At 39.1% G+C, this 15,826-nt stretch overlaps 1 protein-coding gene across 1 annotated transcript in view; it reads left to right on the forward strand.

The window, feature by feature from the left end:
- LOC139459270 (AP-3 complex subunit mu-2-like) overlaps positions 1–15,509 on the forward strand; it is a 29,384-nt gene extending 13,875 nt beyond the window's left edge. The window contains exons 12-13 of the mRNA XM_071240721.1: positions 858–926; positions 13,790–15,509. Coding sequence (XP_071096822.1) covers positions 858–926; positions 13,790–13,855 — 135 coding nt within the window. The 3' untranslated portion in view covers positions 13,856–15,509. The remainder of the gene's footprint in view (positions 1–857; positions 927–13,789) is intronic.
- Positions 15,510–15,826: the final 317 nt, after the last annotated feature.

A 15,826-nucleotide genomic window follows, 5' to 3' on the forward strand; every position in this document is an offset into this window, starting at 1 on the left:
TTGTCACCACTAGCCTTCCCTGCGTATTGATATGCAATACTTGAGTCACCATAAGCCTTCCCCATGTATTGGTATGCAATACTTTGTTACCATAAGCCTTCCCCAAATATTGATATGCAATACTTGAGTCACCATAAGCCTTCCCTGTGTATTGATATGCAATACTTGAGTCACCATAAGCCTTTCCCACATATTGATATGCAATACTTGAGTCACCATGAGCCTTCCCTGCATGTTGATATGCAATACTTGAGTCACCAATACAATAGTCTGGGGCACTTAGCCCAAGTGTGTTTTTAAACATGGAGAAAAGGCAAATAGCAAACTAACTACTATGTCCCTACCACTGCCTACAGAAGATGTAAGTATCAAAATAAAGCGCTGGACATAAGCTATCCAATGGTATTAAAGATTTACAACACATTTTACATAATTATTGAGGAGGCAAAAATTACCATACATACAGTATGTTAGTAATATCTGAGTGTACATGTAAATTCCACTAATTCCACTAATCATGGTCACAAAATCATTTTCAATACACGAATAAGGTCGCGAATATATAGGCGATACTAAACATCAAGTCAAAACATGGTGAGATTGCGTCATTAGATCACAAGAGAATGAAATAGTCGGGTCACTAATTCTCTAACTTAGATTGCAATACGCTAGACCGTGACAAAGGTAGATTAAAGACCTGGTGCCACCCCACCGTCACCCCCACCCACATCCACCCCCCCCACCCCCCTGTAATTTTTTAGAAAATCAGCTACATAGACTAATGTGTGGAAATTTTCTGACTAATGCATATATAACTCATGAACTCCCTAACTCACTCGTCCGTGTATTTTTTTCAGGTGACATTTACAATAAGTCAGCTGGCTGTGTCGGGAATCAAAGTGAATCGGCTGGACATGTATGGCGAGGTAAGACATCTTCGTTAACTGTACACAGTACACTCCTTGTCTAACACAACCTTCTGTCAAACAGGAATAGCTAGATCAGTCTGACACTGTTGGTCTAACACAACCTTCTGTCAAACAGGAATAGCTAGATCAGTCTGACAGTGTTGGTCTAACATTGCCTTCTGTCAAACAGGTATAGCTAGATCAGGCTGACACTGTTGGTCTAACAAAGTATTAGTTCAAACAGGAATAGCTAGGACAGTCTGACACTGTTGGTCTAACACAACCTTCTGTCAAACAGGTATAGCTAGATCAGGCTGACAGTGTTGGTCTAACACAACCTTCTGTCAAACAGGAATAGCTAGATCAGTCTGACACTGTTGGTCTAATATAGTCTTCTGTCAAACAGGAATAGCTAGATCATTCTGACAGTGTTGGTCTAACATTGCCTCCTGTCAAACAGGAATAGCTAGATCAGGCTGACACTCCTGGTCTAACACAGCCTTCTGTCAAACAGGAATAGCTATGTTTGGCCGAAACTCCTGTTCTAACGTAACGCTCTGTTAAACACTCCATTGAACTCCCTGAACTAAAAGATATCACAGACATTAAACAGATGCCCCTCGGCTAAGGATATCTGCAGTACGTAACACAACAAAGACCCCATCAGTGTAAATAATTTGATTTTAGAAATTGTTATACCTTGGTTTCAGTTTGTGCTGTTCATCCAAGCTCAAAATTCTGTTTAATACAATATGGTTTATTTTTTTAGTTCTTCCTTTTCTTTGGCTGATACATGTATTTACTAATTCATGGCAGGTGCTTTTTGTGTTACCATGGTTACAGAAAGCCTGTTGTAGCTTTTTCTGTATTTTTCTAAAATGTTTTCACTTCTATGCCTTTCTTTTTGACATTTAACATGCTTTCTGTTGGAAGATATCAATATTCAGTGTCTGTGTTTGGAAATTGGCCAGGTTTATAAACAATAATTTATATACATTACCCTGTACCCAATTATGATATGCTGTCTATTATGTGTATATTACACATGTTTTGAATAGCAAGGGAAGTTTGTTTAAGGTTGACATGAAACCTCTGATGGACCAGTCGGAATAAAGTATTTTCCCAATTCATGATCATCTTTCATTTACGGATCAATAATGAAAACACCCACTTCATCTGCACTGACCTTTTTGTCATAGTGTAGAAAAACACCTGTTCTATTAAGATTCCAAGATGTCAACTTCCATTTTTGTCCTTCCATAACTCAGTGCTACTGTGTTTAAATGCTTAGTCAGGCCACAAAAAGAAATGTCTCTCATTGTTGTGTCTTCATTTTAAACCAAGCTGCTAAATTATTTAAATTTTCTGGTTCCAAATTGAGCCATTCCTAATTTTCTGCATTTCAGATATTAGTCTTTAGTATGTCTTCTTTTTGTTCTTTGTCAGAAAACAAAACCATGTCCGAAAAATGGTGAAAAAACGCGCTCCTCTTGCCATTTTTACAATCTGGAATTGCTGAGAAACATTATTTTATATGTGTAGCCTAAACCTGAATTATCAATAAAAAAGACCCCAAGAACATGATGTACTGTAAGTGAAATATAAATTAAAGCAATAGATATCTAAGGCGTATACTATAATTATTAGAATCACTATGAAACACTAAGCCTCCCATTTGGTTGTTGCCAAGTACTTACAGAAAATTTGTGTTCCAATCTTGCTTTGTTTGATAAAGTATACGATGTTCATGTCCTACAAAGCATTCATCCTTTGTTTGAATCACATCAGTTTACGCAGATACCTGGAACAGTTTAAGATAGTTAGAAAAATATACCTCCTCCCTGAAAAACCCTTGAAGATTCCGGGATAGAATAGGTCTTCAGCAACCCATGCTTGCCGTAAAAGGTGACTATGCTTGTCGTAAAAGGCGATTAACGGGATCGGGTGGTCAGACTCGCTGACTTGGTTGATGCATGTCATCGATACCAATTGCGTGGATCGATGCTCATGATATTAATCACTGGATTGTCTGGTCCAGACTCGATTATTTACAGATCGCCGTCATATAGCTGGAATATTGCTGAGTGCGGCATTAAACAACAAACCTACCAAACCTCCCTGAAAATTATGGATGAAATCTTACAATTTATAGTGGCCTACTAAGAAAAAGGATTTCTAGGTTGTGAGGAATGTTTCCTTGGCTGCAGTAGCTTCGCGGGTTTGTGTATGGGAGTATGTGACCCACACAGACCTGCCTTGTGAGGGTGGCTGTCCATTCTAACCTTTGATTGGATTATTCCTGTTCATCTCTTACTAATTACCAGCTCATTATGTTTCACTTCATCATGTCATGATTACCCTGTCATCCCACACTTGCTATTTTTTCAATTTTCACAAATACTTGTCTTTGTACTTGAAAGAAGATTTGGTCAGTGTAGCATTTTTGTCTGAGTTGTTTTTGTACCCTATTAAAAGATATTTTAAACTCAGGAACAAAAAAGTAGTTATCGGTAGATCCAGGAGTGTGAAAAATAGGATGCTTACAACCGAAGTGGCAATGTGAATAAACACACTTGGTTGAACGACATTGCTGGGAAAATGAGGTGTTTACTCCAATTTGGTACCTCACTGCATCAAGATCTGACAAACCCTATTGAGGATTCTACAGTGGAAGGACCAGGTGGCCACCAATCAAAATTCAGGAGGTGTCGTATTTTCAGGCAATCAGATGCACCTTTTAAAATAATTCAAACTCAATCTTTATTTTTGTCAATCTGATCTGTTGTCAGTGGCAGTTTGTAGTTGTTAATTTCTAAACAAAATAAAAGCCATGGTGCGACCATGATTTTCTTCATTTGGAACTGCCCATTTACATTCATTATCCTGCTAAAGAAATCAAACATGCTGCTCCAAATGTTTTGCTCAATGGTACAAAGAATTTAGAAGCCGCCATGTTCATTGTTTGATTAGATAGGTCACCTCACATGACCTCAAAGGTTTGACAGGTCTTGACAGAGCAAAGTATCGAATTGTAGTAAGAGGTCTGATGATTAGAAGATCATCTTGTAAACAAATGCAGCACCATGTATGTATCATCAAGCTGCTATCTCAGAAAACTCAGGTTGTCAAGCATCATTATTTGATGAATATCAGGAAATTCCGCAATTGAATACATAATACAATAATCTTCTGTGCTGTGGAGATTGTTGATGTCAGCTGTTCAGATCAATGAGCCAGTACTCATGTAAACACTGACCAAATCTTTAATCAAGCACAGATACATATATATATTCATATTATATAATGATAATCATGATAATCATGCCGAGTTCATGTCTTCCCACAGATACTTATTCCGGATTTTAAAAAACATAAATAAAAAAATGGATTGCTGTATTAACATCAACGTCCTTTTCAGTGCATGCAAATAACACTCCTTGATAACTGGCAATATTTCATTTGCAAGGTCTTCTGCAGATGCCAGTGATTAAAACACTTCAAATTGTCATGTAAGAAAGTATTAATCATACCGGTCGGGCCACATTTGAAATTGATAATAATAGGCCATTTTTCGGTCAAGGAATTATCATCTGCAAGGAAGACATGAAAGCGAAAATGATGTTCTGTATTAAATTGGTAGTTTTGGTTGTATATGAGCCTCAGTTTTGAGAATTTTGCCTTAAACAGGGTGATCAAAAAGTGAGTACCTGCTTCCTCTCTTGCTGTGAATGTTATATCTTCCCTAACTGTCCTCTTGACACTAACTGTGGGGCGTTTAGCATGGGCGGGATACCGAGGGGGACGTGTTGGTGTGGAGACATTGACAAGTCCTGGGGGAGTCCCGACTCGGATGTCGTTGGCGGGGATTTGTTCATGTCTTGTTCTTGTTCTTGTTCCTGTAGGTGTGGCTGTGTAGTTTCTTGTCTAATGGTATTAAGTCATTGTCAGTGTTAAGGTTTGGGATTGTTCTGCTTGAAGAGGTAGGTAGGTAGGTAGGTAGGTCAGTGGTCTGGGTGTTCACTAACAGACTGTGGACTCAGGTTGAGTCCCAACCTTATATGAAAGAGTGGTGCAATGTTTGATGCCAATTTGGGGGTAAAGTCTTCCTATGGGGAGCCAGCTGACCAACCCATATTTTCAATGAGAGTTGTGTCCCCTAGCCACCAGGATTCAGAGTAATAAATTCCTATATACACCATGATGATATAATTGAAATACCACGTTTGGCACAACTCACTCAGGTTACTCCACTGACCCCAGGCGGAGTTTGATGCTCACTCTGTCATGGGTTTCCCTGCTCCACTCTTAAGCGTTGCATGTTGGAATGCCAGATTCACCCAGAATATGTTTCTAGGATTGCCACCACTGCTTGTGGGTTTAACGAAAATGGAAATATCAAAGTCCAGCATCACTTCATCTTTCCTCCCTCGTCAAGCTGACGTACATTGACTTAAGTGAATTACTGTTTAAAGTAGTTTTAGGCCAAGGTTGTTCACTCACATGTAGCATGATTCGCTCAAACCAATCGTGTTATTCTTGATGCATGGCGTTGAAAAAAAGCATGTATTTGCGGAAAAAGCACGTATATGGTTGACCCAGTGAAGGTTCATCATCATTGACATCAGGTGTGATGGGTATATGCTAAGAACTAACACTAGCTAGAGTTGCCTGGGGATGTAGTGTGTAACATAGTAGCACACATGGTTGTGGTATTGGTCTAATCTTGCTATGACTATGTTCTTTCTTGTCAGCCATGTTTGTTGAGGAAAGATATGGATGTTTTGTCTCCACTTGTTGAGCAGAATATACTTGATAGTAGTGCCTCTTCCCTGTATGTTGTGACTACCTCTGTAAGTGATAACTCCCTTTAAGTGGTGACCTCCTATTTAAGTGATAACTCCCTTTAAGTGATAACTCCCTTTAAGTGGTGACCTATTTAAGTGTTAACTCTCTTTAAGTGGTGACCTCCTATTTAAGTGATAACTCCCTGTACGTGATAACTGTCTGTAAGTGATAACTACCTGTAAGTGATAACTCCCTTTAAGTGATTACTCCCTGTAAGTCATAACTCTCTGTAAGTGATAACTACATGTAAGTGATAACTCCCTGTAAGTGATTACTCTCTGTAAGTAATAACTCTCTTAAGTGATAACTCCACGTAAGTAATAACTACCTGTAAGTGACAACTCCTTCTAAGTGATAACTACCTGTAAGTGATAACTCTCTTAAATGATAACTCGCTTAAATGATAACTCTCTGTAAGTGATGACTACCTGTAAGTGATAACTCTCTTAAATGATAACTCCCTGTAAGTGATAACTACCTATAAGTGATAACTACCTGTGACAACTCTCTTAAATGATAACTCCCTGTAAGTGATGACTACCTGTAAGTGATAACTCCCTGTAAGTGATAACTCCCTGTAAGTGATAACTCCATGTAAGTGATAACTCACTGTAAGTGATAACTCTCTTAAGTGATAACACCCTGTAAGTGATAACTCCCTGTAAGTGATAACTCCCTGTAAGTGATAACTCCATGTAAGTGATAACTCTCTGACAGTGATAACTCTCTGTAAGTGATAACTCCCTATAAGTGATAACTCACTGTAAGTGATAACTCTCTTAAGTGATAACACCCTGTAAGTGATAACTACCTGTAAGTGATAACTCCCTGTAAGTGATAACTCCATGTAAGTGATAACTCCCTGTAAGTGATAACTCCCTGTGACAACTCTCTTAAATGATAACTCCCTGTAAGTGATGACTACCTGTAAGTGATAACTCCCTGTAAGTGATAACTCCCTGTAAGTGATGACTCCCTGTAAGTGAGAACTACCTGTAAGTGATAACTCACTGTAAGTGATAACTCTCTTAAGTGATAACACCCTGTAAGTGATAACTACCTGTAAGCGATAACTACCTGTAAGTAATAACTCTCTTAAATGATAACTCCACGTAAGTGATGACTCCCTGTAAGTGATAACTCTATTAAATGATAACTCCCTGTAAGTGAGAACTACCTGTAAGTGATAACTCTCTTCAGTGATGTACTTTTACTGTCCTTTGTTGACAGATTTTAATATCTATGTGAATGTATTATTACTGTATAACTTGATTTAGTCACTATTTGGCTGAAATATTGCCGATGTGACTTTAATTCTTAACTCACTCACTCACTCATAAGTGATAACTCCCTGTAAGTGATAACTACCTGTAAGTGATAACTCCCTGTAAGTGATAACTCCCTGTAAGTGATAACTCTCTTAAATGATATCTCCCTGTAAGTGATGACTCCCTGTAAGTGATAACTACCTGTAAGTGATAACTCTCTTAAGTGATAACTCCTTGTAAGTGATAACTACCTGTAAGTGATAACTACCTGTAAGTGATAACTCTCTGTAAGTGATAACTTCCTATAAGTGATAACTACCTGTAAGTGAGAACTACCTGTAAGTGATAACTCCATGTAAGTGATAACTCTCTGACAGTGATAACTCTCTGTAAGTGATAACTCCCTGTAAGTGATAACTACCTGTAAGTGAGAACTCCCTGTAAGTGATAACTCCCTGTAAGTTTTAACTCCCTGTAAGTGATGACTACCTGTAAGTGATAACTCCCTGTAAGTGATAACTACCTGTAAGTGATAACTCCATGTAAGTGATAACTCTCTGACAGTGATAACTCTCTGTAAGTGATAACTCTCTTAAATGATTTGTACCTGTAAGTGATAACTACCTGTAAGTGAGAACTACCTGTAAGTGATAACTCTCTTAAGTGATAACTCCCTGTAAGTGATAACTCCCTGTAAGTGATAACTACCTGTAAGTGATGACTCCCTGTAAGTGATGACTCCCTGTTAGTGATGACTCCCTGTAAGTGATAACTACCTGTAAGTGATAACTCCCTGTAAGTGATAACTCTCTTAAATGATAACTCCCTGTAAGTGATGACTCCCTGTAAGTGATAACTACCTGTAAGTGATAACTCTCTTAAGTGATAACTCCTTGTAAGTGATAACTCCCTGTAAGTGATAACTACCTGTAAGTGATAACTCTCTTAAGTGATAACTTCCTATAAGTGATAACTCCCTGTAAGTGATAACTCCATGTAAGTGATAACTCTCTGACATTGATAACTCTCTGTAAGTGATAACTCCCTGTAAGGGATAACTACCTGTAAGTGAGAACTACCTGTAAGTGATAACTCCATGTAAGTGATAACTCTCTGACAGTGATAACTCTCTGTAAGTGATAACTCCCTGTAAGTGATAACTACCTGTAAGTGAGAACACCCTGTAAGTGATAACTACCTGTAAGTGATAACTCTCTGACAGTGATAACTCTCTGTAAGTGATAACTCTCTTAAATGATTTGTACCTGTAAGTGATAACTACCTGTAAGTGAGAACTACCTGTAAGTGATAACTCTCTTAAGTGATAACTCCCTGTAAGTGATAACTCCCTGTAAGTGATAACTACCTGTAAGTGATGACTCCCTGTAAGTGATGACTCCCTGTAAGTGATAACTCCCTGTAAGTGATGACTACCTGTAAGTGATAACTCCCTGTAAGTGATAACTACCTGTAAGTGATAACTCCCTGTAAGTGATAACTACCTGTAAGTGATAACTCCCTGTAAGTGATAACTCTCTGTAAGTGATAACTCTCTTAAATGATTTGTACCTGTAAGTGATAACTACCTGTAAGTGAGAACTACCTGTAAGTGATAACTCTCTTAAGTGATAACTCCCTGTAAGTGATAACCCCCTGTAAGTGATAACTACCTGTAAGTGATGACTCCCTGTAAGTGATGACTCCCTGTTAGTGATGACTCCCTGTAAGTGATAACTACCTGTAAGTGATAACTCCATGTAAGTTTTAACTCTCTGACAGTGATAACTCTCTGTAAGTGATAACTCCCTGTAAGTGATAACTCCCTGTAAGTGATAACTACCTGTAAGTGATAACTCTCTGACAGTGATAACTCTCTGTAAGTGATAACTCTCTTAAATGATTTGTACCTGTAAGTGATAACTACCTGTAAGTGAGAACTACCTGTAAGTGATAACTCTCTTAAGTGATAACTCCCTGTAAGTGATAACTCCCTGTAAATGATAACTCCCTGTAAGCGATAACTCCCTGTAAGTGATAACTACCTGTAAGTGATAACTCTCTTTAGTGAGAACTACCAACCGTAGTATATTCAGACAGTCCAAGTGGGAGTTGTCTTGGGTTGTCTCCCCTTCCCTGTTGTGCGTGGTGGAGTCTCATCCAAGCACTGCATGGCGCCGCTGCATGCTCTCCCTGACAGCAGGAGAAGCACCGTCTACCATTGTTTCTGCCTCTCAACATCAGCATCCCGCTTTCTACTCCATCACCCATATAATTGTTGGAATGCTTTGATATAAAAGTCATAATTCATTCATATGAAAATCTAGCACTACATTCCTCAATCAAGGACTCAATCCATGGGACAACTACCAGTCTGAGGAATGCTCCATTATTCTATCTTTTTGAAAGATTCTTCTAAAATGGATTGGGTGCATGATCTTTGATGGCTCCCATTTCTGGTGTGCCCTCTGATATTGCTGGAATATTGCTAGAAGTGGCTTAAAAGACAACCCTCTCACTCACATACTCACCCAGTGGTGTGTGGTGATGCAGTTTGCCGTACTGAGTTGTGTCCCTTAGCATTGCAAGGATCTTCTTACGGTTTCAACCTTATTCTGATCTTTGGTATGTCAGCACCATGTTGATGCTTGTGCATTTCACCAGCTCAGTGATTGAGTGAGTGAGTAAGTGAGTGCGTGAGTGAATGAATGAATGAATGAATGAATGAATGAATGAACAAGCTTAATGCAGCATCAGCAAGTTTCCAGCTGTTATGGATTAACAATGAAGCACAGTTTCACTGGATGTTCATGATGTATCTTAGCCCTTGTCAGCTACAGAATTCAGCCCCAATCACTCAAAATACTCACTCTTATGCTTTGGGCAAAATTGGCTGATGTTCTCAGCATATTTTTCCAACTATTTCTTCATCTCAAAAAGCACCTTGAGGTTTTTACACTCAAACGATTAGACACTTGTGAAAACGTTCCACTCAAAATATCCTGGGTCATCCTTTTCACCACCCTGTTTAAGTTGTGTTGTTGTGTCCTTTGTTCGAGATTGTGTTCGCGATTGTGTTTGAGATTGTGTTTCAGCAGATGTGGCATGATCCTGATGAATATCAAGCTGTTTTAGTAGATTCTCACCCATTTTGTCATCTGTGTATTTGTAAACATCAGAGATGCCAACCAAATCAACTGTTAAATAAATGTCAGATTTTTTCATTTTGACGAGAAATGAAATGTTTTTTTGTATTTCATTTTTATCCTCATTATCAACATGTGATTTAAATCAGATGTTTTTCTCCGATATGATACCTCTCTGCATGAAGGTCTGAGGACACCTCCATGGGAGACCCCTGAGCGACCACCAAATCTAAATTTGGCGGTCTGGAGCCAGTCTGATGTCAGCTTTCTAAATGATTGTTAACGGGGCGGTCGGGTAGCCTAGTGGTTAAAGCGTTCGCTTGTCAAGTCGAAGACCCAGGTTCGATTCCCAACATGGGTACAATGTGTGAAGGCCTTTTCTTGTGGCCCCCGCCGTGATATTGCTGGAATATTGCTAAAACCCGCATAAAACCATACTCACTCACTCATTTCTTAACACCTCGATGCGGACATTTTAATCTTATGAAAAGAAAACGCCTTGGAACGCAAAATACCCTCAATGAGTTAAAAATTAACACTAACCTGGGAGCCAAATTCTTGTGGGCTAGTACAAATTTCAAATTTCCCCATTGTTTTAACATTACAAAGGCATTTTATCTTTACCCAGGCTCCTAAAGCTTTTAAATGTAGTTCCAACCTTGTTTTGGGGGTAGATGCCATTGTGCTCAGAAGCAACAGTATGTACGAAATATCCACAACACAGGGGGCTTAATGTTGGGATAACACTTGATGTTCCTTTTCGAGTCAGGTATGCTTGTCTGAATGCTTTGCTCTATAATACCAAGAATTTAGAAGCCTCACTGCTAACTGGCTAATTAAAAAGTTCACCAGATGCAACCTCCTATGTGGTTGTCCTCAGATCTTCACGCAGAGAGCTATTATATCGGACTAGAGGATCGACCCCATTCCGCAAAGCCATCTTAGCACTAAATTGATTGTAACTCCCATACTTTAACACTGACATACAACAGTCGTAGCGCTAAGATCCCTTTGTGGAACGGGACCCTGTTTTAGATGAGATTGAAAAGGTTGCTAACGAAAAATGTTCATTAGTACATCATGTACATTGAGTTATCTCCCTTACCATAAACAGGATTTCAAATCTGCTGTTGACAGTCGATTCCTTTGGTGTCTCTGCTGTTGATCTAATTATTCAGTAGTCTGTTGTACAGTTTAAGCTAGATTGTACTGACTGCATGCTGAAAACGTGCTGATGTATTTCAGTCTTTACCTTGCTTTGCATGGAGGGAAAAGGTTTTCAAGATGTTCGTAGTTCAGTATAAATTCATGTACTCATGAACTAATATTTAGTTTTAATATTGAACTGTTATCAATATCTGTTAATCCTAACTTAACCCATTTAGTTTATTTTGAATTTTTTTAAATATTTCATTGATGATATATGTTGTTATTGCGTTGGAAACAACAATATTTGTTGTGTCGCTCCAATGGAGTTCTGGGGTAGGATGGGTCCACACCACCCCATTGCTAGTCGTAAGAAGCGACTTGAGTGGGAAATCAATGTTGATTCAGGGATAGAACTGGTCCCTTGCAACTGTGCTGGTTGTAAGAGGCGACTTAATGGATCAGTTGGTTATTCTCGGTGGGGGCGGTCGGGTAGCCTAGTGGTTAAAGCGTTCGCTCGTCACGCCGAAGACCCGGGTTCGATTCCCGACATGGGTACAATGTGTGAAGCCCATTTCTGGTGTCCCCCACCGTGATATTGCTGGAATATTGCTAAAATTGGCGTAAAACCATACTCACTCACTCACTCACTATTCTCGGTGATTTGGTTGATAGCGTGTCAACGTATCCCGATAGCGTGTCAACGTACCCCGATAGCGTGTCAACGTACCCCGATAGCGTGTCAACGTACCCCGATAGCGTGGATCATTGCTCACAATGTCAATCACTGAATTGTCTGGTCCAGACTCGATTGTTGCGTCATTTGACTGGAATATTGCTGAGTGAGGTGTTAGTCATAGATAAACACACACACTCTCTGTATCAACTTTACCAAGTGAATTGTGCTTTGTTGGATTCATAATGTGGACGGGTGGTCGGGTAGCCTAGTGGTTAAAGCGTTTGCTCGTCACGCCGAAGACCCGGGTTCGATTCCCGACATGGGTACAATGTGTGAAGCCCGACAGATATTTGTTGAATGTGGTTTAACATGAATATTTCCCTTATCTGTATTGTTCATTTGACAAGGATTTATTTATTACAAACTTGCATACCTGTCATCTTCCATCCTCGATAATCCTGTCCATCACATCTCCATTCCATCATGATAACATATCCTGGGCCAGCAAGTGGAATTATCGCCAGTACTCGACTTACCTTGTTTGCATCTAAAATACAGCTACTGGCATATGACTATCAGTCTCTCTGTCTTCTACTCAAAATAACATATTTTTCCACTTAATATCAATAAAAACAGCCATCTGACTTTGTTCACTATATCGAGGGCTCGCTCGTATGGGGCTGCAATTTTGAATTTTGATCTTTACTGAACTCGAATTCAGAAGTGGTATTTTGATTGGTTGTTTATTATAAACTCTTGATGTTGTGGCGAACAGGTCCAGTGTATGTCCATGACTGAATGGAGATCGATACATGTATGATCAAATAGATAATGGAGGCCGTCATCTTCATGTGTTTTAGGAATCAGAAAAATAGGACTGAAAAATCTTTCCCAATTACCAAAAAATATACCTAATTTTCCATTCTAAAAGTCAACCCTTGTTTTTACTGCCTGTCCAGGCAAAAGTTTGGAAAAAATACTAACTGTGCCATAGTTTATGTCAAATTTAGACCATGCCTTATAGGAACTTTATTTTATCTAAAGACAGAAGGGTGAAAAACTAAGATCTGATGCATTGGAAAATGGCTTGTGAACCATGACAGTGATGGCGAAAGACGCATCACACTAGCATTTTGTATTTAGTAGGCCTTGTTATTCAGGAACATTTGTAGGAACAAGTAGGAACATTTGTAGGAACAAGTAGGAACATTTGTAGGAACAAGTAGGAACTGATTGAGTGAGTATGCTTTTGACGCCTCTTTTAGCAATAATCCAGCAATGTCATAGCAGTGGACACCAGAAATGGGGTTCACACATTGTACCCATCTGGGGGATCAAACTTATGCCTTCGGTGTGACGAATGATCGCTTTTACCAATTGGTTTCCCCACTGCCCAATGTATGAAAACATAACTGGTCGTCATGTGCAGAGTTAGAAACTAACAGTTTTCGTCCACTAGTCCTTATAATGATAACATATAGCAAAACCCTTAAAAATGGCAATTTTCTGCTTGTCCTTATGATACCTTTACCATTAGGCAGTTTGGCAAGGACTATAGGACCAGTGCCAATTTTTAACCCTGCATGTGAATCCCTTTCAGCATCGTTTGTTTACATCATGGATCCACAGAATTTGGAATCTAGAAATATTTTGGTTTCTTCTTCTGTCGCAGTCATTGACCACGAGTTCACTTAGTTTCTCAGACAAATGCTAATCCATGTATAATTCATGTCATTTATACAAATGTTTCAAATAATTCAAATTTCATATACACAATTTTTTGATATTCTCTGCTTTCAGAAATACAAACCTTTCAAGGGAGTGAAGTATTTAACAAGGGCGGGAAAGTTCCAGATTCGCACATGATCAACAAAGACTGTACTATCTGTGTTTCTGATTTCCATGTATGTAGGAGTATGCACATCATCACTGGGACGGCTGTACGGGACAGTCTGGTGCACAGAGACATTCTGACGATACGTCGGCAATACTTCACGGATTTGTATAAACTACATTCCTCCATCAACCCTGAATACATACAGCCACTGCTGTGTAGTCGATATGTAACGATTCAAGCGGTGACCTGGCTACTGATAGATTGAAGCCAGGAAGTACTCAGACCAATGAGTTAGAGAGTTAAGATTTAAAGTCACATCAGTTGTATTTCAGCCATATCGTGACTATTAGGGCTGGCTATCGATATAGATCATAGAGATCGATAATCGTTAACAAAATATCGATCAATTATCGATAAATATAGATTATATTAGGCCGGCCCTAGTGACTATCAAATGTTATACATAGTAAATACACTGAAATCACGCCAAAGAAAGGCTTGCGCATTAGGCCTGTCTGCTCTGATTTCGGTATAAGCAGATTTGTTTATGAACAAGTGAAAAGTCTGATCACGTGATATACAAATTAGTCCGTGGCAGTGGTTAAATGGTAAATCATCACTGCTCTGGAATGTAATCCGTGAGTTATACACTGCCTCATTTCATTGTTGGCTCAGTTAAAATAGACTTTTGTCGCTACATACCAGGGGTATCCTTGCCGAGCGATAGACGAACACAGTATATAAAAACCGTGATGTATTGACGACAGACAGTCGTAACAAGCTCATGGATACTTTGGTACCAAATGTGTGAAAGCGTCTCATTAACACACCAGGGTGCCGTTTTTCAAAACGATCTTAGCGCTAAGATGATCGTAACTCCCATATCTCAACATTGACTCACGACAGTCGTAGTGCTAAGGTGATTGTAACTCCCATATCTCAACATTGACTCACGACAGTCGTAGTGCTAAGGTGATCGTTACTCCCATATCTCAACATTGACTCACGACAGTCGTAGTGCTAAGGTGATTGTAACTCCCATATCTCAACATTGACTCACGACAGTCGTAGTGCAAACGTGATCGTTACTCCCATATCTCAACATTGACTCACGACAGTCGTAGTGCTAAGGTGATTATAACTCCCATATCTCAACATTGACTCACAACAGTCGTAGTGCTAAGGTGATTGTAACTCCCATATCTCAACATTGACTCACGACAGTCGTAGTGCTAAGGTTGTTTTGTACAAACCACCCTGGTCCTCATTAATTATTACTTGAATTTGTTATTGGACCAGCATATTTGATGAAATTGTTGACCTAAGAATTTGAATCGTCTAAGCCAGTACCAATGTGTTCACGTGTACATAATGGACGATCCAGTTCCTTTATTAGTTTTGTCTTTATCAGTACCAGAGATGTATTGTTACTTTGATCATGCATCCGCCAGTTCTTTTCCTTAAAAAGCAGAAAGAAATTTAATAATGATTTGCTTAAAAATAAAGTTGGTTTGTTTTACCTAGGTGCTAGGCATGGCAGTGTTCTAAATTCCTTGTATTGTAGTGCCAATGACAGGTTAAAATCAGAAGTGCAGGGATCCAAAGGGCACACTTAGAAATCATATTTTGTATATTACATGAATTCAGGGATAAATCTATTATCTCCTGCAAGAATCAAAAGGTGACATGGGCCCTGTTTCACAAATCGATCGTAGCGCTAAGATGACCATAACGCCCATACTTTAACATAGACTTACCACAGTTGTAGTGCTACAATCGTTTTGTGGAATGGGGCCCAGAGTCATAAAATCATATGAACTATAAGTACAGTAGAAAAATGTTTTATAGAGTTGGACCTGCTTTGGTCGAACTCCTGTCAAAGTACACTTGGCCCTTGTTGGACATAGGGGTTGAACATAGATGGGACTAGGTTTTAATTTTAGTTTAGTTGTTGTAAATAGTAGATATATGATGGATATATTGCAGGATGTACCAGCAGT

This window comes from Haliotis cracherodii, unplaced genomic scaffold (assembly GCF_022045235.1).
Source record: "Haliotis cracherodii isolate W230 unplaced genomic scaffold, xgHalCrac1.p SCAF_13, whole genome shotgun sequence".
In the NCBI taxonomy this organism is placed as follows: domain Eukaryota; kingdom Metazoa; phylum Mollusca; class Gastropoda; order Lepetellida; family Haliotidae; genus Haliotis; species Haliotis cracherodii.